The sequence below is a fragment of the Oncorhynchus keta genome, chromosome 20 (assembly GCF_023373465.1).
Source record: "Oncorhynchus keta strain PuntledgeMale-10-30-2019 chromosome 20, Oket_V2, whole genome shotgun sequence".
Taxonomy (NCBI): Eukaryota; Metazoa; Chordata; class Actinopteri; order Salmoniformes; family Salmonidae; genus Oncorhynchus; species Oncorhynchus keta.
Window position 1 is genome coordinate 4986662 of NC_068440.1, and position 22519 is coordinate 5009180.

At 42.0% G+C, this 22519-nt stretch overlaps 1 protein-coding gene across 2 annotated transcripts in view; it reads left to right on the forward strand.

Annotated features, from left to right (window-relative positions):
- The window catches only part of LOC118399194 (choline transporter-like protein 4), a 47167-nt gene that overhangs the window by 22586 nt on the left and 2062 nt on the right, over window positions 1–22519 (forward strand). For both annotated transcript variants that reach the window (XM_052471918.1, XM_035795070.2), the window contains 19 exons: window positions 3041–3114; window positions 5427–5505; window positions 5820–5919; window positions 6206–6337; window positions 8504–8564; window positions 11898–12018; window positions 16894–16977; window positions 17748–17860; window positions 19093–19215; window positions 19360–19459; window positions 19616–19708; window positions 19850–19952; window positions 20133–20395; window positions 21260–21354; window positions 21455–21558; window positions 21707–21780; window positions 21941–22011; window positions 22170–22264; window positions 22349–22433. In XM_052471918.1, the coding sequence (XP_052327878.1) occupies window positions 3041–3114; window positions 5427–5505; window positions 5820–5919; window positions 6206–6337; window positions 8504–8564; window positions 11898–12018; window positions 16894–16977; window positions 17748–17860; window positions 19093–19215; window positions 19360–19459; window positions 19616–19708; window positions 19850–19952; window positions 20133–20395; window positions 21260–21354; window positions 21455–21558; window positions 21707–21780; window positions 21941–22011; window positions 22170–22264; window positions 22349–22433 (1970 nt within the window). The remainder of the gene's footprint in view (window positions 1–3040; window positions 3115–5426; window positions 5506–5819; window positions 5920–6205; window positions 6338–8503; window positions 8565–11897; window positions 12019–16893; window positions 16978–17747; window positions 17861–19092; window positions 19216–19359; window positions 19460–19615; window positions 19709–19849; window positions 19953–20132; window positions 20396–21259; window positions 21355–21454; window positions 21559–21706; window positions 21781–21940; window positions 22012–22169; window positions 22265–22348; window positions 22434–22519) is intronic.

Sequence of the window (22519 nt, forward strand, 5' to 3'; positions counted from 1 at the left end):
GGATTGAATTTGTTTTTGCCTAATAGTTTTTTGGTAGATTTTCACACTACTTCCTTCCATCTATAGCATTTCTTAATATGATTAATTTCCATTTGCTTTGATGCATCATGATTCAGCATAGCTTTGTTGAAGGACTGATTTTTCTGTGATCTGAGACTCTGGGTTGAGGTCTGATAAAATAGTCTACGATACTACTGCGAAGAGATGAGCTATAGGTGTACCTACCATAGAAGTCCTCTCAAAGCCTACCATTGACTATGTAGATATCCAGCGTCCGACAGAGCTACAGGAGTTGTGACCCGTTTTTGCTGGTTATATTGTCGTAGTTGTCTAGGGAGGTACAGTGGGGCAAAAAAAGTATTTAGTCAGCCACCAATTGTGCAAGTTCTCCCACTTTAAAAAGATGAGGCCTGTAATTTTCATCATAGGTACACTTCAACTATGACAGAAAAAATGAGAAAATCCAGAAAATCACATTGTAGGATTTTTAATGAATTTATTTGCAAATTATGGTGGAAAATAAGTATTTGGTTAATAACAAAAGTTTATCTCAATACTTTGTTATATACCTTTGTTGGCAATGACAGAGGTCAAACGTTTTCTGTCTTCACAAGGTTTTCACACACTGTTGCTGGTATTTTGGCCCATTCCTCCTTGCAGATCTCCTCTAGAGCAGTGATGCTTTGGGGCTGTTGCTGGGCAACACTGACTTTCAACTCCCTCCAAAGAGTTTCTATGGGGTTGAGATCTGCAGACTGGCTAGGCCACTCCAGGACCTTGAAATGCTTCTTACGAAGCCACTCCTTCATTGCCCGGGTGGTGTGTTTGGGATCATTGTCATGCTGAAAGTCCCAGCCACGTTTCATCTTCAATGCCCTTGCTGATGGAAGGAGGTTTTCACTCAAAATCTCACGATACATGGTTCCATTCATTCTTTCCTTTACACGGATCATTCGCCCTGGTCCCTTTGCAGAAGAACAGCCCCAAAGCATGATGTTTCCACCCCCATGCTTCACAGTAGGTATGGTGTTCTTTGGATGCAACCCAGCATTCTTTGTCCTCCAAACACGACAAGTTGAGTTTTTACCAAAAAGTTATATTTTGGTTTCATCTGACCATATGACATTCTCCCAATCTTCTTCTGGATCATCCAAATGCTCTCTAGCAAACTTCAGACGGGCCTGGACATGTACTGGCTTAAGCAGGGGGACACGTCTGGAACTGCAGGATTTGAGTCCCTGGCGGCGTAGTGTGTTACTGATGGTAGTTTTGTTACTTTGGTCCCAGCTCTCTGCAGGTCATTCACTAGGTCCCCCCCGTGTGGTTCTGGGATTTTTGCTCACCGTTCTTGTGATCTTTTTGACCCCACGGGGTGAGATCTTGCGTGGAGCCCCAGATCGAGGGAGATTATCAGTGGTTTTGTATGTCTTCCATTTCCTAATAATTGCTCCCACAGTTGATTTCTTCAAACCAAGCTGCTTACCTATTGCAGATTCAGTCTTCCCAGCCTGGTGCAGGTCTACAATTTTGTTTCTGGTGTCCTTTGACAGCTCTTTGGTCTTGGCCATAGTGGAGTTTGGAGTGTGACTGTTTGAGGTTGTGGACAGGTGTCTTTTACACTGATAACAAGTTCAAACAGGTGCCATTAATACAGGTAACGAGTGGAGGACAGAGGAGCCTCTTAAAGAAGTTGTTACAGGTCTGTGAGAGCCAGAAATATTGCTTGTTTGTAGGTGACAAAATATGTATTTTCCACCATTATTTGCAAATAAATTCATAAATCCTACGTGATTTTCTGGATTTTTCACCCTCATTCTGTCATAGTTGAAGTGTACCTATGATGAAAATTACAGGCCTCATCTTTTTAAGTGGGAGAACTTGCACAATTGGTGGCTGACTAAATACTTTTTTTGCCCCACTGTATATGGGGGAGGGAATGCTGTCACCTCCAGGTAGGTGTTTGTCCCCCTGTGTGCTAAGGGTGTCAGGTTTTTGTCCATTTCTGGCATTTCTGGAATGTGTTCTTTAACTGACTTGCCTGGTTAAATAAAGGTAAAATTAAAAATAAATAAAAAATGTGTTTGGGAAAAAGTTTGTCCTCTTGAATGTATTTGCCATTTTGAGTCAATGAGGAGCACAATCTCCAGCTTTGTGTTCTTAGTGGATGTGTTGGGGTTTGTCAAGAGGGCTATCAGGGGAGCTGACAGGGGGGCTGATAGGAGGGGGTGGGTTGTCTGTTGGGTTGGTGGGTACTGTGTTGTCTGTCCCGTTATGGTCCGTGTCTGAGGTGGGCTGTTCGGCTGGCTTCTCTGAGGGAGTGTCCTGGGCTGTGAAACTCCTGCCATTGTTGGGCTCAAGAGTTTTCACACATCTGACTTCACACTTCAGTGCTAATTGAAGATGCAGCCTGGTCTATTCTGTCCTAACAGCTTGGTAGCTTAGTATACTTATTTACTTAGTTTTATATAACAAAATTACCTATAGATTATTGTCATTTACTTTTTAGCTTCAAAGTAGCTTCAGACTGAATATTACTCGCTCTGTTTTGTGTTGGACGGTATTTCCAGGTTCCGCTGCGTTTCTTCTGCAGGTTTTGGTTTGTTAGAAGTTTTTTTTTCTTGATAGTCCTTGGTAGTAATAGTCCATTCAGGTAATTTTGTCCAAAATCAAGGTTTTATGTAGGGAATTTAGATTGACGGTTTTGATGTTGAGGTTAGTCCTTGTGGAAGAAAAAAAAATGCAAGTTTATCTAAATTTATCCAACTATAATTCTATCTTTTTGCAGAAGAACTCAGGAGCCCCTGCGCTCACTACCTCTCTCTCTCAATAATTTTGTCTCTTGCTCTCCACAAGGCCTACAGAGCCTATCAAACTACAAAGCCCCAACTACCACTATCTTTGTGCGCAAATTATCCACTGTATGTCTCAAGTGCCTTTCGTGGGCACACTTTCTGTCACACATTTTTCAGCCTGGGGGCATCTATGCCACATCAATGCTCAACATCACTATGTGTGTCATTGTATTTCCATTCTCCCTCAGAGGCTGCACTGACATCATCTGCTGTGTTCTCTTCATTGTCGTTATCCTTGGCTACATGGCGGTTGGGATTTTGGGTAAGATGGGCCTTCTACGCACCTCCCACCTCTCACATTTTCTCTCACACACACATACTCATTCTGTATGTGTTGCTGTATTTTTTTTCTGTCTCTCGCTCAGCCTCTTTCGCTCTTTCTCTAGTTTTTCTCTCACTATTAGATGACGTCTGATTCCTGGCATTCTCTCTTTATGACTCTTACATCCCTTTTGAAACTCAGGTGTCCTCGCCATAATGCCTTATGTAAATGTAGTATTTGCAGGCAGAACGCACAGTCCGGCCATGTTGGCTAAACAAAACAACAGTGACATAATCATTCCTTCCTGAATTCCAACAGCTCGTCAAATCGCCACTCACAAGTGAGAACAGCACCTCCATTGTCGAGAGTGCGCTGGTAACATAAGCTTGTCATTGGTTCTATGATTTTATGACTTTTCCCCTCTTCAAAGTCTATACCCTCACCTTTCTCTATAATTATAAGGTATCTCTATGGCCTTGATCCTTTTTGTCTTTCGGTCGAAAGGCCTCCCGCTCCTCTGACTCCCACCCAGAGTGGTTCCAAAGAGAAATTCCAAAGCAGAAGCTCACCCTCACCCACAACATCCATGACTTGTCATCAAACACATTCCAGCAGGCACTCACTCTACTTTTTCTTGAGTCAATAGAGCTGCCTGATAAGGAGGCCATATGAATATATTGCCAATGTCAATAGCTTAGTATCTGATTAATGGGGAAGGATTTTGTGCATTGATTGGATATACAGTAGGCCTTTTATTGAAAGGAGGGGAGTAGTGGTTTAGTATATAAAACCAAATGAAGTAGTTGATGTCAATGAGCTTTGTACTCTAATTTTCTAAAGTTTGGGGTCACTTATAAATGTCCTTGTTTTCCATGAAAATATACATGAAATGAGTTGCAAAATGGATAGGGAATATATGTTGACAAAGTTATAAATAGTTATTTTTAATTTAAATAATAGTGTCCTTCAAACTTTGCTTTCGTCAAAGAATCTTCCATTTTGAGCAATTACAGCCCTGCAGACCTTTGGCATTCTAGTTGTCAATTTAATCTATAGAGATTTCACCCAGTGTTTCCTGAAGCATCTCCCACAAGTTGGATTGGCTTGATGGGTACTTCTTTGCGTACCATACAGTCAAGCTGCTTCCACAACAGCTCAAAAGGGTTGAGATCCGGTGACTGTGCTGGCCACTCCATTATAGACAAAATACCAGCTGACTGCTTCTTCCCTAAATAGTTATTGCATAGTTTGGAGCTGTGCTTTGGGTCATTGTTCTGTTGTAGGAAGAAATTGGCTCCAATTAAGCGCCGTCCACAGGGTATGGCATGGCGTTGCAAAATGGACTGATAGCCTTCCTCCTTCAAGATCCCTTTGACCCTTTACAAATCTCCCACTTTACCACCACCAAAGTATGCCCAGACCATCACATTGCCTCTACCATGCTTGACAGATGGCGTCAAGCTCTCCTCCAGCATCTTTTCATTTTTTCTGCATCTCACGAATGTTCTTCTTTGCGATCCGAACACTTGAAACTTAGATTTGTCTGTCCATAACACTTTTTTCCAATCTTTCTCTGTCCAGTGTCTGTGTTCTTATGCCCATCTTTTTTTATTGGCCAGTCTGAGATATGGCTTTTTCTTTGCAACTCAGCCTAGAAGACCAGCATCCCGGAGTCGCCTCTTCACTGTTGATGTTTTGGTGTTTTGCGGGTACTATTTAATGAAGCTGCCAGTTGAGGACTTGTATGTTTTTCAAGCTAGACGCTAATGTACTTGTCCTCTTGCTCAGTTGTGCACTGGGTCCTCCATCTTTCTATTCTAGTTAGAGCCAGTTTGCGCTGTTCTGTGAAGGGAGTAGTACACAGCGTTGTATGAGATCTTCAGTTTCTTGGCAATTTCTCGCATGGGATAGTTTTCATTTCTCAGAACAAGAATAGACTGATGATTTTCAGAAGAAAGGTCTTTGTTTCTGGCTATTTTGAGCCTGTAATTGAACCCACAAATGCTGATGCTCCAGATACTCAACTAGTCCAAAGAAGGCCAGTTTTGAATGTCAGTTTTCAGCTGCGCTAAAATAATTGCAGAAGGGTTTTCTAATTATCAATTAGTTTAATGGACAAAAAAAAGTTTTTCTTTCAAAAACAAGGACATTTCTAAGTGACCCCAAACTTTTGAACTGTAGTGTATGTTAATTTGGTTGCCTTTGACAAATGTATGGGTCATTTGCCCTTGTATTCTTTGACTGTGGTAAATGTATTGGGGTCCCTACCACTCTGCTTAGATATTGATGTTTTGTTTTTATATTTCCACCAGCCTGGCTTTATGGTGATCCCCGACATGTCCTCTACCCACGGAACTCTACTGGAATGTTCTGTGGCATCGGGCCCAATAAGTAAGGACCTGTCTGGGGTCCGTGATGTGTTTGAACTTGAAATCATTTATGAACCAAGTATAATTTTATTCAGAAGTTTAGAAGAATTGAGGCTATGTAATGTGAATTTACTAATCATGCATTTTTGCCATAAATGCAATGGATAAAAGTGGAAAATCTGGCCAATCCAGTCAGACATGTCATCTGGGTTAATAATTCAGTCTTGGCATGCCTCACTATACAGTATATTGAACTGTCATATTATATATTTAATTCACAATGCAAAGTTAGGATTCTGTGAGTACAATACAAGCTGTTACATTGTCCTTTCCCAGAGCTCAACCCAGTGTGTTCTACTTTGACATACTGAAATGTGTCACATCAATCAACATCATGGCCGCCACCCTTAATGGGTTACAGTGCCCCACCACACAGGTACATTAACATCACACCATAATGTTCTAGTTTCTAAGGCTAATAGTAATAAGGAACTCTGTGCACATCTGCAATGTCCCATTGTGTGTGTTCCTGGGTCAAATTGTATTTATATGTAATGTCTTCACCAACCCGTTCATACAAGTTCTCTTTATACATTTTTTATTTGTATGAGGCCTTTTTCTTATGGTCTCTACATCCCAAAATGTCATGTGTATCTGCATATCTGGGACAGCCATCAGGTTTCAGTCACAATGTGAATACCTCTTCATTCCTCACCCTGCAGGTGTGTGTGGAAAAGTGCCCAGATGTGTTCTGGGCTCTCAATCCTATTGCCTACTTACCGAATGCCAAGCCACAAGACTACTTCAACCAATCACTCTGTGTGCCATCCTTTGATCTAGCAAGAACTACACTGGTAAGTCCCATCCATTTGCTTGGAGCTAACTCTGCTAATTACACTGCTGGGTGATTTATAAAAAGTCAGTCAGTTAAGAACCAATTCTTATTTTCAATGACTGTCTAGGAACAGTGGGTTAACTGCCTGTTCAGGGGCAGAACGACAGATTTGTACCTTATCAGCTCGGGGATTTGAACTTGCAACCTTCCGGTTAATAGTCCAACGCTCTAACCACTAGGCCACCCTGCCGCCCCAAAACATCACAACACAGTTGAAAAATATTTCAAATATAAATCAGGGTTAGGGTCACCTCGTCACCTGGAATGCATTTCAATTAACAGGTGTGCCTTGTTAATTTGTGGAATTTTTTTCCTTCTTAATGCGTTTGAGCCAATCAGTTGTGTTGTGACAAGGAAGGGGTGGTATACAGAAGATAGCCCTATTTGGTAGAAGACCAAGTCCATATTATGGTAAGAACAGCTCAAATGAGCGAAGAGAAACAGCAGTCCATCATTACTTTAAGACATGAATGTCAGTCAATCTGTACATTTTCAAGAATTTTGAATGTTTCTTCAAGTGCAGTCACAAAAACCATCAAGCAATATGATGAAACTGGCTCTCATGAGCACCACCACTGGAAAAGACCCAGAGTTACCTCTGCTGCAAAGGATAAGTGCATTAGAGTTACCAGCCTCAGAAATTGCAGCCCAAATAAATGCTTCAGAGTTCAAGTAACAGACACATCTTAATATCAACTGTTCAGAGGAGACTAGAGATTAGAGTGGTGGAAATCCGTCCTTTGGTCTGATGAGTCCAAATTTGAGAATTTTGGTTACAACCGCTGTCTTTTTGAGACGCAGAGTAGGTGACCGGATGATCTCCGCATGTGTGGTTCCCACCGTCAAGCATGGAGGAGTGTGACGGTGTGGGGGTGCTTTGCTGGTGACAGTCAGTGATTTATTTAGAATTCGAGGCGCACTAAACCAGCATGGCATACCACAGCATTTTGCAGTAATATGCCATCCCATCTGGTTTGCGCTTAGTCCCACCATCATTTGTTTTTCAACAGGACAATGACCTAAAACACACCTCAAGACTGGGTAAGGGCTATTTGACCAAGAAGGAGAGTGATGGTGCTGCATCAGATGGCCTGGCCTCCACAATCACCCGACCTCAACCCAATTGATTTGGTTTGGGATGAGTTGGATCGCAGAGTGAAGGAAAAGCAGCCAACAAGTGCTCAGCATATGTTGGAACTCCTTCAAGACTGTTGGAAAAGCATTCCTCATGAAGCTGCTTGAGTGAATGCAGTGCTGAGAATGCAATGCTGAGAGTGTGCAATGCTGTCATCAAGGCAAAGGGTGGCTACTTTGAACAATATAAAATATATTTCAATTGTTTAACACTTTTTTGGTTACTACATGATTCCATATGTGTTTTCATTGTTTTGATGTCTATACTATTATTCTAAAATGTCAAAAATAGTAAAAAATAACCTTGAATGAGTAGGTGTCCACTTTTGACTGGTACTGTGTGTGTGTGTGGTGTGTGTGTGTGTGTTGTGTGTGTACGTATACATACATACATACATACATACATACATACATACATACATACATACATACATACATACATACATACATACATACATACATGCATGCATGCATGCATGCATACATATACATACATACATACATACATACATACATACATACATACATACATACATACATACATACATACATACATACATACATACATACATACATACATACATACATACATACATACATACATACATACATACATACATACATACATACATACATACATACATACATACATACATACATACATACGTGTGTATATATCGGAGATTGGAAATTATGCGGACAATTACATTGTTTCCATCAATCTATCTGCAATATTAAAGCTGATCTGCCTCATTAATTTGTTTTAATAAATATATTTTAAAAAGTTCCGTCCTATAACTATAACCTGTAACTTCAGAGGTTTGTAAATTCAATTTTTTTTCAAATACTTTCATTGATCATGGTTTTCAGTGACTCCTCAAAGCCTTTGGACTGTCTTTTGGAAATCGATTTAACTGGAGGGTTTCCCTAGTTGTTTTTTTTACTCTGAATAGACAAAATTAGTAGTTTAACCTTTTTTTCTTTACCACAGAAAGTTAAGGAAATTGTGGATCAAGAGCTGTGTCCGTTCTTTTACACTCCTACTATCTCTGGTGAGTGACCCCTGCTTTTTTCATATTCACTTTCATAATTACATACAGTGCATTCGGAAAGTTATCAGTCCCATTGACTTTTTCCACATTTTGTTATGTTACAGCCTTATTCTAAAATGGATGAAATAAAATAAACATCATCAATTTACACACAATAACCCATGGTGACAAAGCAAAAACAGGTTTTTAGAAATGTTTGCAAATGTATTAAAAATATAAAACAGATACCTTATTGACGTAAGTATTCAGACCCTTTGCTTTGACACTTGAAATTGAGCTCAGGTGCATCCTGTTCCCAATGATCATCCTTGATGTTTCTACAACTTGATTAGAGTACACCTGTGGTAAATTAAATTGATAGGACATGATTTGGAAAGGCACACACCTGTCTATATAAGGTCCCACAGTTGACTGTGCATGTCAGAGCATATATCAAGCCATAAGGTCAAAGGAATTGTCCATAGAGCTCCGAGACAGGATTGTGTCAAGGCAAAGATTTGGGGAAGGGTACCAAAACATTTCTGCAGCATTGGAGGCCACTGTGTCCTTGGGGACCTACATCATTCTTAAATGGAAGAAGTTTGAAACCAGCAAGACTCTTCCTAGAGCTTGCTGCCCAGCCAAACTGAGCAGTTGGGGGAGGAGGGCCTTGGTAGTGTTGGGGAATAATCAGAATTGGTTGGTAACATAGGTAAGATGTTTTATATTCATCATATGTTTGTAAGTTACTTCTCATCAGAATGTTATTTTTGTATAATACTGTGGCGGGGTTGCAGTATCTGTTCTAAGTTGCTTTGGGCCGGAGAGAGGGGAGAGGTCAAGCGTGTATCTCTTGGCTCCACAATGTCTGTGTGCCAGTCAGTGTGTCTCTGTGATCTTGTCAAGATAGGATGGATTTGATATATGGCTGTTGATATGGAGGATTTGTTTATGGTTCTGAGTTTGAGAAAAGAACATAGTTTAGGAGACAAAGCTGAATGATAAATTATGCCTATGCTGTCTGGATATGTGTGTCTGTTTTGAAAGGATCTCAGTTGGAATGTGTAAGGGACTCTCAGAGAATTCATTGATAGACACTGAATTGATCTGAGAGTCACAGGGTTGTGATAGAGCTCATATAATTAAAGATGAACTTTGTGATAACTAACTCTGACTTGTGTGTGGTTTGCTCTCATGATTTGGTAAATAGAGGAAATTTCCACGACAGTAGTCACCCAGAAAGAGCTCCAGAGTTCCTCTGTGGAGATGGAAGAACCTTCCAGAAGGACAACCATCTCTGCAGCCCTCCACCAATAAGGCCTTTATGGTAGAGTGGCCAGATGGAATCCACTAGTCAGGGACTGGGAGACAAGTCAGGATCGAGGGGAAAGATGAACGGAGCAAAGTACAGAGAGATCCTTGATGAAAACCTGCTCCATAGTACTCAGGCCTAAGCCTGTGCGAAGGTTCACCTTCCAACAGGACAACAACCCTAAGCACACACCCAAGACCACACAGGAGTGGCATCGGGACAAGTCTCTGAATGTCCTTAAGTGGCCAGCTAGAGCCCGGACTTAAACCCTGATCACATCTCTGGAGTAGAGGTTGACCGATAAATCGGAATGGCCGATTAATTGGGGCCGATTTCAAGTTTTCATAACACTCGGATATCGGTATTTTTGGGTGCCGATTTGCCTTATTATTATTATTATTATTATTATTATTATTATTATTATTTTTATTTTCAAAAATATTTTTAATATATTTTTTACACCTTTTATTTAATCTTTATTTAACTAGGCAAGTCCATTAAGAACACATTCTTATTTTCAATGACGGCCTAGGAACTGCCTCGTTCAGGGGCAGAAAGACAGATTTTTTTTATCTTGTCAGCTCGGGGGATCCAAACTTGCAACCTTACAGTTAACTAGTCCAAGGCAATAACGACCTGCTTCTCTCTCGTTGCACTCCACAAGGAGACTGCCTGTTACGCAAATGCAGTAAGCCAAGGTAAGTTGCTAGCTAGCATTAAACTTATCTTATGAAAAACAATTAATCATAATCACTAGTTAACTACACATGGTTGATGATATTACTAGATATTATCTAGCGTGTCCTGTGTTGCATATAATCTGACTGAGCATGCAAGTATCTTGACTGAGAGGTGGTAGGCAAAAGCAGGCGCGTAAACATACATTTAAACACCACTTTCGTGCGTTTTGCCAGCAGCTCTTCGTTGTGCTGTATATGACTTCAAGCCTATCAACCTATCAAGCATTTCAAACTTAATTCGCTCTGAGCCTTGGTGGTTGTTTCCCTTGCTCTGCATGGGTAACGCTGCTTCGATGTGGTGGCTGTTGTTGTTGTGTTGCTGGTTCGAGCCCAGGGAGGAGCGAGGAGAGGGACGGAAGCTATACTGTTACACTGGCAATACTAAAGAGCCTATAAGAACATCCAATAGTCAAAGGTTAATGAAATACAAATGGTATAGAGGGAAATAGTCCTATAATAACTACAACCTAAAACGTCTTACCTGGGAATATTGAAGACTCATGTTAAAAGGAACCACCAGCTTTCATATGTTCTCATGTTCTGAGCAAGGAACTGAAACGTTAGCTTTCTTACATGGCACATATTGCACTTTTACGTTCTTCTCCAACACTTTGTTTTTGCATTATTTAAACCAAATTGAACATGTTTCATTATCTACTTGAGGCTAAATTGATTTTATTGATGTATTATATTAAGTTGAAATAAGTGTTCATTCAGTATTGTTGTAATTGTCATTATTACAAATGCATATCTTTTTTTTAATCTGCCTATTTAATCGATATCGGCTTTTTTGGTCCTCCAATAATCTGTATCGGCGTTGATAAGTCATAATCGGTCGACCTCTACTCTGGAGAGATGTGAAAATAGCTGTGCACCGACGCGCCTCATTCGACCAGACAGAGCTTGAGAGGATCTGCAGAGAAGAATGGGAGAAACTCCCCAGATTCAGGTGTGCCAAGCGTGTAGCATCATACCCAAGAAGACTCGAGGCTGTAATCGCTGCCAAAGGCGCTTTAACAAAGTACTGAGTAAAGCGTTTGAATACTTATGTAAATGTGATATTTCAGTTTTAGATTATTTTATTAATTTGCTAACATTTCTAAAAACCTGTGTTTGTTTTTTCATTATGGGGTATTGTGTGTAGATTGAAGGGGGGGGGGGCAATTTAATCCATTTTAGAAAAAGGCTTTAACAGAATGTGGAAAAAGTCAACGTGTCTGAATATTTTCCGAATGCACTGTATCGAAGTCGTTACATATAAAGATTTGAAAATAATTGTTTTCTTTTTATGGTTTCCTTTAGTGCTGGGAAGATGCCTACCTGATGTTACCGCTCTGAAAAATATTCCTAATGACTTTGCCAATACGTGGGGCTTGCCATCAAGCATCAATGATACAGTCAATGGCATCAGGAACGCAAAAGGGTAGGGGGTGTTTCTGTGTGTGTGTCAAAAGTTTAGATACACCTACTCCATTCAAGATTTTTTTTTTTTAAACATCACAGCACAGTCAAAATATATGGCAAATATAAATCAGGGTTCGGGGAAAATATTAAAGGGAAATATATTTTATTTATATTTACAGTACCAGTCAAGTTTGGACAAAGCTACTATCAATGGTTTTTCAATGGTTTTATTTTTATTATTTTCTACATTGTAGAATAGTAGTAAAGACATCAAAACTATGAAATAACACATATAGAATCATGTAGTAACCAAAAAGTAACCAACAAATCAAATATATTTAACATTTGAGGTTCTTCAAAGTAGCCACCCTTTGCCTTGATGACAGCATTGCACACTCTTGGCATTATCTCAACCAGCTTCATGAGGAATGCTTTTCCAACAGTCTTGAAAGAGATCCCACATGCTGAGCACTTGTTGGCTGCTTTCCCTTCACTCTGCGGTCCAACTCATCCGAAATCATCTCAGTTGGGTTGAGGTCAGGTGATTGTGAAGGCCAGGTCATCTGATGCAGAACTCCATCACATCACTTTCCTTGGTCAAATAGTCCTTACACAGCTTGGTGGTGTGTTGGGTTATTGTCTTGTTGAAAAGCAAATGCTAGTCCCACGAAGTGCAAACCAGATGGGATGGTGTATCGCTGCAGAATGCTGTGGTAGCCATGCTGGTTAAGTGTGCCTTAAATTCTAAGTGAATTACCAGCAAAGCATCATCACCTCCATGCTTCACGGTGGGAACCACACATGCGGCGATCATCTGGTCACCTACTCTGTGTCTCACAAAGATACGGCAGTTGGAACCAAACATCTCCAATTTGGACTCCAGACTAAGGACAGATTTCCACCAGTCTAGTGTCTATTGCTCGTGTTTCTTGTCCCAAGCAAGTCTCTTCTTATTGGTGTCCTTTAGTAGTGGTTTCTTTGCAGCAATTCAACCATGAAGGCCTCACACAGTCTTTGAACAGTTGATGTTGAGATGTGTCTGTTACTTGAACTCTGAATTTATTTGGGCTGCAATCTGAGGTGCAGTTTACTCAAATGCACTTATCCTCTGCAGCAGAGGTAACTCTGGGTCTTCCTTTCCAGTGGCGGTCCTCGTGAGAGCCAGTTTCATCATAGCGCGTGATGGTTTTTCAATCTTAAATCAAAGTTTATTTGTCACGTGCGCCGAATACAACCGGTGTAGACCTTACAGTGAAATGCTTACTTACAGGCTCTAACCAATAGTGCGGAGAAAAAAGTGTGTGTGTGTGTAGGTAAGTAAAGAAATAAAACGACAGTAAAAAGGAATTTGAAAATAAGAGTAGCAAGGCTATATTCAGACACTGGTTAGTCAGGCTTATCGAGGTAGTATGTACATGTGGGTATGGTTAAAGTGACTATGCATATATGATGAACAGAGAGTAGCAGTAACGTAAAAAGAGGGGTTGGCTGGTGGTGGGACACAATGCCGATAGCCCGGTTAGCCAATGTGCGGGAGCACTACTGGTTGTTCGGGCCAATTGAGGTAGTATGTACATGAATGTATAGTTAAAGGGCCTATGACAATTTTCAGGGCCTTCCTCTGACACCGCCTGGTGTTGAGGTCCTGGATGGCAGGCAGCTTAGCCCCAGTGATGTACTGGGCCGTACGCACTGGAGGCCGAGCAATTGCCGTACCAGGCAGTGATGCCAAATCTTTTTAGTTTCCTGAGGGGGAATAGGCTTTGTCATGCCCTCTTCACGACTGTCTCGGTGTGTTTGGACCAATCTAGTTTGTTGTTGATGTGGACACCAAGGAATTTGAAGCTCTCAACCTGCTCCACTACAGCCCAGTCGATGAGAATGTGGACGTGCTCGGTGCGCCTTTTCCTGTAGTCCGCAATCATCTCCTTAGTCTTGGTTACGTTGAGGGATAGGTTGTTATTCTGGCACCACCCGGCCAGGTCTCTGACCACCTCCCTATAGGCTGTCTTGTCGGTGATCAGGCCTACCACTGTTGTCGTCAGCAAACTTAATGATGGTGTTGGAGTCATGCCTGAACATGCAGTCGTGGGTGAACAGGGAGTATAGGAGGGGACTGCGCATGCACCCCTGGGGAGCTCCAGTGTTGAGGATCAGCGTGGCAGATGTGTTGCTACCTACCCTCACCACCTGGGGGTGGCCCGTCGGGAAGTCCAGGATCCAGTTGCAGATGGAGGTGTTTAGTCCCAGGTTCCTTATCTTGGTGATGAGCTTTGAGGGTACTATGGTGTTGAACGCTGAGCTGTAGTCAATGAATAGCATTCTCACATAGGTGTTCCTTTTGTCCAGGTGGGAAAGGGCAGTGTGGAGTGCAATAGAGATTGCATCATCTGTGGATCTGTTTGGGCGGTGTGCAAATTGGAGTGGGTCTAGGGTTTCTGGGATAATGGTGTTGATGTGAGCCATTACCAGCCTTTCAAAGCACTTCATGACTACGGACGTGAGTGCCACGGGTCTGTAGTCATTTAGGCAGGTTGCCTTTGTGTTCTTGGGCACAGGAACTCTGGTGGTCTGCTTGAAGCATGTTGGTATTACAGACTCAATCAGGGACATGTTGAACATGTCAGTTAAGACACCTGCCAGTTGGTCAGCACATGCCCGGAGCACACGTTCTGGTAATCCATCTGGCTCCGTAGCCTTGTGAATGTTGACCTGTTTAAAGGTCTTACTCACGTCTGCTACGGAGAGCGTGATCACACAGTCGTCCGGAACAGCTGATGGTCTCATGCATGCCTCAATGTTGCTTGCCTCGAAGCGAGCATAGAAGTGATTTAGCTCGTCTGGTAGGCTGGTGTCACTGGGCAGCTCGCGGCTGTTCTTCCCTTTGTAGTCTGTAATAGTTTGCAAGCCCTGCCACATCCGACGAGCGTCGGAGCCGGTGTAGTATGACTCAATCTTAGACCTGTATTGACGCTTTGCCTGTTTGATGGTTCGTCGCAGGGCGTAGCGGGATTTCTTGTAAGCTTCCGGGTTAGAGTCCCGCACCTTGAAAGCGGCAGCTCTACTCTTTAGCTCAGTGCGAATGTTGCCTGTAATCAATGGCTTCTGGTTGGGGTATGTACGTACAGTCACTGTGGGGACGACGTCGTCAATGCACTTATTGATAAAGCCAGTGACTGATGTGGTGTATTCCTCAATGTCATTGGAAGAATCACCGAACATGTTCCAGACTGTGATAGCAAAACAGTCCTGTAGTTTAGCATCTGCTTCATCTGACCATTTTTTTTATAGACCGAGTCATTGGTGCTTCCTGCTTTAATTTGGGCTTGTAAGCAGGAATCAGGAGGATAGAGTTGTGGTCGGATTTACCAAATGGAGGGCGACGGAGAGCTCTGTACGCATCTCTGTGTGTGGAATACAGGTGATCTATAATTTTTTTCCTCTGGTTGCACATTTAACATGTTGATAGAGATTTGGTAGAACTGATTTAAGTTCCCCAGCATTAGTCTCTGGCCACTAGACCTTAAGGAGCGCCGCCTCTTGGTGAGTGGTTTCCTGTTTGCTTATTTCCATATCCATCTGGCTGAGTGTGGTCTTAGTGCCGGCATCTGTCTGTGGTGGTAAATAAACAGCCACCAAAAGTATAGCTGAGAACTCTCTAGGCAAGTAGTGTGGCCTGCAATTTATCATAATATACTCTACTTCAGGTGAGCAAAATCTAGAGACTTAGATTTCGTGGACCAGCTGTTGTGACTGCACTTGAAGAAATGTTCAAAGTTCTTGAATTTTTCCAGATTGACTGACCTTCATGTCTTAAGGTAACAGTGGACCGTCATTTCTCTTTGCTTATTTGAGCTGTTCTTGCCATAATTTGGACTTGGTCTTCTACCAAATAGGGCTATCTTCTGTATACCACCCCTACCTTGTCACAACACAACTGATTGGCTCAAATGCATTAAGGAAAGAAATTCCACAAATGAACTTATAACAAGGCACACCTGTTAATTGAAATGCATTCCAGGTGACTACCCCGTGAGGCTGGTTGAGAGAATGCCAAGAGTGTGCAAAGCTGTCAAGGCAAAGGGTGGCTACTTTGAAGAATCTCAAATGTTAAATATATTTTGATTTAACACTTTTTTTGGTTATTACTTGATACAGTGTGTTATTTCATAGTTTTGATGTCTGTAGTATTATTCTACAATGTAGAAAATAGTCTAAATAAAGAAAAACCCTTGAAGGTGTCAACTTTTGACTGGTACTTTATATACAGTGCCTTCAGAAAGTCTTCAGACCATTTTACTTTTTCCACATATTGTTATGTTACAGCCGTAATCGAAAATGGATTTTTTAAAAAACATTCTCAGCAACCTGAGTAAAAAATGAGTAAAAAATTCTAAACCTGTTTGTGCTTTGTAATTACGGGTATGTCCAGACCTGAGTGGTCATTTGTTAAATGTAATAAACTAGGAATAAGACAACTAGATAACTAGGCTTAGACTTTTATGTTCATCCTTTGACACATAAACAGGTGTAATAGTTAGTATTTTATACACAAACAACTCAAGCAACTGTCAGTGAGCTGTTGTACAACCTCTCAAATTATCCCTCAATGTGCTGTAGTAATCAATACACTTACTGCTACTGAATACCAGCAGTCAAAGAAAGCTTCTAATGTTACCCTCTCTTTCTATTGAGCTCTGTAAATGCCACCAATTCAGGAATGTACTATTACAATGTACTTCACATTTCTTTCTTTGTATCTCCTTCTCTATTTCTAAATCGTCTCTGCTTTCATCTTAATTTATCCTGTAGTAAGTACTCTTTGCTGTTTTGTTTCAAGGACATTGTCAGTAATTACTAGCATTAACATGTCTTTTCCCTGTGTGTCTTGTAGTGACATAGTAAACAGCTTCAATGCCAAGGAGATTGGAGTGAGAATCTTTGAGGACTTTGCGTCGTCATGGCAGTGGATCATAGCGTGAGTTCATTTTCACCTCTCATCAGACCACCCCCTACTGCCAGTTACTTGTCAATGCACAATTTCCAGTGTGCTGTGGTATTAGATGAGGAGAAACCAGAAGTTTGCATGGTCGCGCTATCTTTCATGTTACACTTAATTTATTTAACTTATTAAATATGAGAGAGCTTCTTTCTGCAGCAAACATTGATAAGAAATGAAATGCTTATTAGGGCTGGGACGATACCAGTATTACTTCAAGGAAACAAAACACGAAGCGGATTTCACTTTAGGAAACTGCCTTAATGTTGGAAACAAACATCATGTTGTCATCTAGTCAGATTTTATATATTTTTCAAGCTACAGCAAACAATATTTTACATACAACCGTTTTTTAAAGGACCGACGAGCTTGGGCTGCTTCGTGTTTTCATTTTTGCCAAGAAAAAAAATATTGCGATACTGGTATCGTCACAGCCCTAATGCTTAAGTGCTTATAAAACTGGACAAACCTGTAGGTGTCAAAGTATGTGTTTCACCTGTATCAGACCCATATCTTTATATACATGGCTTTGACATGTATATCCGGTGGCTTGATGCATATTTACAAATCATATTTACAAGTCAATTATGTTATAATCCTTCATCTGTGACACCGGCCTTATATTTTAATAGTGACCAGAAATGTCTTTTGAATTTTTGTTCTCCTCCACCTCCTTAACTTTATTCTCTCTCCGCTCTTCCAATCCACTCTCTTACCCTGCTGTGTTCCTCTCTCTTCTCCTCCGTCAGTGCACTGGTCATAGCCATGGTGGTCAGTTTTCTGTTCCTCCTTCTGTTGCGGTTTATTGCCCCTGTTATGGTCTGGGTCCTTATATTTGGAGTGTTGGCAGTAGGTGCCTATGGTAAGTCCATTGATAATAACAGGTGTGGTAATAATATGTCTACTAGCATGTATGTCGTGTACTCTCTCTAGTAGGTCTAAACACATGACCAAAAGTATGTGGACACCTGCTCTTTGAAAATCTCATTCCAAAATCATGGGCATTAATGTGGAGTTGGTCCCCCCCTTTGCTGCAAAAACAGCCTCCCCTCTTCTGGGAAGGCTTTCCACTAGAAGTTGGAACATTAATGCAGGGACTTACTTCCATTCACCTACAACAGCATTAGTGAGGTCAGGCACTGATGTTGGGCAATTAGGCCTGGCTCGCAGTCAGTGTTCTGATTCATCCCAAAGGTGTTCGATAAGGTTGAGGTCATGGCTCTGTGCAGGCCAGTCAAGTTCTTCCACACCGATCTCGACAAAACCATTTCTGTATGGACCTTGCTTTGTGCACGGGACATTGTCATGCTGAAATAGGAAAAGACGTTCCCCAAACTGTTGCCACAAAGTTGGAAGAACAGAATGTCATTGAATGCTCTAGCGTTAAGATTTCCCTTCACTGGAACTAAGGGGCCTAACCGGAACCATGAATAACAGACCCAGACTATTATTCCTTCTCCACTAAACTTTACAGTTGGCACTATGTATTGGGGCAGGTAGCGTTCTCCAGGCATCTGCCAAACCCAGATTCGTCCGTCGGGCCGCCAGATGGTATAGTGTGATCTATCACTCCAGAGTCCAATGGTGGCGAGCTTTACACCACTCCAGCCTACGCTTGGCATTGCACATGGTGATCTTAGGTTTGTGTGCGGCTACTCGGCTGTGGAAACCCATTTCATAAATCTCCCGACAAATAGTTCTTGTGCTGATGTTGCTTCCAGAGGCAGTTTGGAACTTTGTAGTGAGTGTTACAACCGAGGACAGACGATTTTTGCGTGCTATGCACTTCAGCACGCGGCGGTCTCGTTCTGTGAGCTTGTGTGGACTACCACTTCGCGGCTGAGCCGTCGTTGGTCCTCGAAAGGCCATTTTATTGCCAATGTTTGTCTATGGAGACTGCATGGCTGTGTGCTCAATTTTATACACCTGTCAGCAATGAATGGGGCTGAAAAACTGAATCCACTAATATGAAGCTGTGTCATCATACTTTTGTATATATAGTGTATGTAGTTCACATTGGTTTAAGAACATGGACTTTTCAGGGTGGTTAAAGCATTTTTTTTTCTCCCTCGCACTCTGCCTGACTATCTGTAGGCATATATCACTGCTGGTGGGAGTACGACAACTACAGAAAGTCGGCTGTCTCCATCACTGACATAGGCTTCACCACCGACTTCAAGGTCTACCTTCACGTCAAGGAGACCTGGCTGGCTTTCTGTGAGTCTGATATTACACATGCTCATTTTATGTCTCTGTTTTTCTTCTGTACACAGACTGACAGACATTCTTTTCTGATGACGACTTTGTACCATTGTTGACCTATCTACTTCCACCCTACATCTTTCTCTCTTTATCGCTCAGTGATAATCCTGTCTGTGGTAGAAGGCATTCTTCTCCTGACCTTAATCTTTCTGCGGACCAGAATCCTCATCGCCATCGCTCTCATCCAGGAGTCCAGCAAGTGAGTCATGTTAGATATATGAGCCAGGATTACACATACTGGCCCATACTTACACACACACACACACAACCATGTATTGTGACAAATATTCTACCAATATTGCGATACAACCTAACTTTTCAGCACACGTCCTGTAACTGTCGTTCTCTTTCACAGGGCTGTCAGTCACATAATGTCTACGCTGTTCTACCCTCTCATCACCTTTGTTCTCTTGGTGGTGTGTGTGGCCTATTGGGGCATCACTGCTCTGTATCCTCTCACAGTCATTTAAATATTTGTGGGTATTTACACTGCCTATTATAGTTTTATGACAAAAGGTCTGTTTTGTATATGTTTTCCACATCTACAAACTCCACAGTATAGTTAACCCACTTAACAGAGGTTGTTTAGGTATCTGGCCACTTCAGGTATTCCAGTGTACAAAGTGGTGGCTCTCAACTCTACTCAGGATAACTGTGGTCAAATCAGCGGCAATGAGACCTGTGACCCACAGGTAAGTGTCCCTGATTAACTTTGACCCCATAGAGATACATGCAGAAAGCCCAACTCAGAAATACACAGAAAATGTGTCTACTTAGTTCAGCCGTCTACTTAAAAGGGAGAAGAGAAAAAAGTTTGACCCCTTTCCATCTCTCCATTCATATCTCATCTCTCCCCCTTATCTTTCCCTCAGACATTCTGCAACTCTACAGACTACTCGTGGTGCCGATCGGCGCGCTGCATCTTCATCAAGTACAACAACGAGGGCCTGCTGCAGAGAAACCTGTTCAACCTGCAGATCTACAACGTGGTGGCCTTCCTGTGGTGCGTCAACTTTGTCATCGCCATGGGCCAGTGCAGCCTGGCCGGGGCCTTCGCCTCCTACTACTGGTCCTTAAACAAGCCCTCGGACATCCCCACCTTCCCGCTGTCCCAGGCCTTCATCCGCACATTACGGTAAGGGAGTAGACCAACGCTTCAACAGTAGGGGTGTGGTGGTGCCTTTCCTTGCCTGGCCACTAGAGTGTCCACAGACCATATACTGAGTGTACAAACATTAGAAACACCTTCATAATATTGAGTTGCACCCCCTTTTGCCCTCAGAACAGCCTCATTTTGTCAGTGCATGGACTCTACAACCTGTCAGTGTTCCACAGGGATGCTGGCCCATGTTAACTCCAATGCTCCAAGTTGGCTGGATGTCCTTTTGGGTGGTGGACCATTTTTGATACACACGGGAAACTGTTGATCGTTGCAGTTCTTTTTTATTTAACCTTTATTTAATTAGGCAAGTCCGTTAAGAACAAATTGTTATTTACAATGATGGCCTACTGGGGAACAATGGGTTAACTGCCTTGTTCAGGGGCAGAACGACAGATTTTTACCTTGTCAGCTCAGGGATTCGATCCAGCAACCTTTCGGTTACTGGCCCAACGCTCTAACCACTTTTTGACACACTCAAACCGGTGTGCCTGGCACCTACTACCATACCGCGTTCAAAGGCGTTTAAATATTTTGTCTTCCACATTCACACTCTGAACGGAGGACGTACACAATCCATGTTTCAAGGCTTACAAATGCTTATTTAACCTGTCTCCTCCACTTCATCTACACTGATTTGAAGTGGATTTAACAAGTGACATCAATAAGGGATCATAGCTTTTACCTGGATTCACCTGGTCAGTCTGTCATGGAAAGAACAGGTGTTCCTTATATTTTGTACACTGTAATCTGAGCCAGAATCAAATGTTGTATTTTGCTTTCCATTTCCAATTAATTCAATCTCTCCCCCTATGTCTTTTTCTTTCTTGTGTCTCTTAGATACCATGTTGGCTCCCTGGCATTTGGTGCTCTGATCCTCACCCTCATCCAGATAATCCGGATCATCCTGGAGTACCTGGACCACAAGACCAGAGGTAAGGCTGGAGGCCGCCTTGGACTTCCCTTAAACTGTTATTATTATCCGATTCAAACATGTAATCAATCTATTATGTATGTATGTCTCTTTCTCTCTAGCGGCTCAAAACCCCTGTTCTCGGTTCCTCATGTGCTGTCTGAAGTGTTGCTTCTGGTGTTTGGAGAAGTTCATAAAGTTCCTCAATAGAAACGCCTACATCATGGTCAGTCTCCACTACGTCACCATAACATCATCACTAATACCTGTTAACTCCAAGTCCCTGTCAGTCAATCTTGCTCCCTCAGTTCCCCAGTGTAGAATATTTCTGGTAGGCTATGTGTCTAATACACACTCCTCTTTTTTTCCCACAGATTGCCGTATATGGAAAAAACTTCTGTGTCTCCGCTAAAAACGCATTCATGCTTCTAATGAGGAACATTGTCAGGTACAGTATGTGCTCTAGTAATGGTTGGTATGCCTGTGGGAAGGTGTAGGCATGTTTTTTCCCTCTTACATAAGAACATTTTGCATGGATTTGATTGACTGCTGTGGAACAAAAGCTGAGTGGTGGGGACGTGTTTTCCTGACTGTGCATCTCCACTCAGGGTGGTGGTGCTAGATAAAGTGACGGACCTGCTGCTGTTCTTTGGGAAGATGCTAGTGGTGGGAGGAGTAGGTAAGAGGACAACATAATTATTGTGTTATCATTGGTGGTAGTTCTGAATGAATGGGAGCTCCTTTGGTGCATTTTACAGTCCAGAAGTGATTGAATAACTGGTCTAAATTAATCTAATATTTAACCAATCCTCCTCTACTCTACTCTTCTCTTCTCAGGTGTCCTGGCCTTCTTTTTCTTCTCTGGCAGAATAAGACTACCAGGCAGCAATTTCCGTACTGAAATGCTCAACTATTACTGGATGCCCATTATTGTAAGTGACAGTCATGTATACAGGTAATTAAATGTGTGTTAGAGAAAGAAATTGACAGTGGTGTGTATGTCTTTGTGGTAACAGGTGGTTGTGGTGGGAGCATACCTCATTGCTCATGGATTCTTCAGTGTGTACAGCATGTGTGTGGACACACTTTTCCTCTGCTTCTGTGAGTAGAGCACCTCCAGAAACAAATATTACTATCAAATACTGAACACTCACGCATTACATTGTTACATATCTTGCTTCATTGCA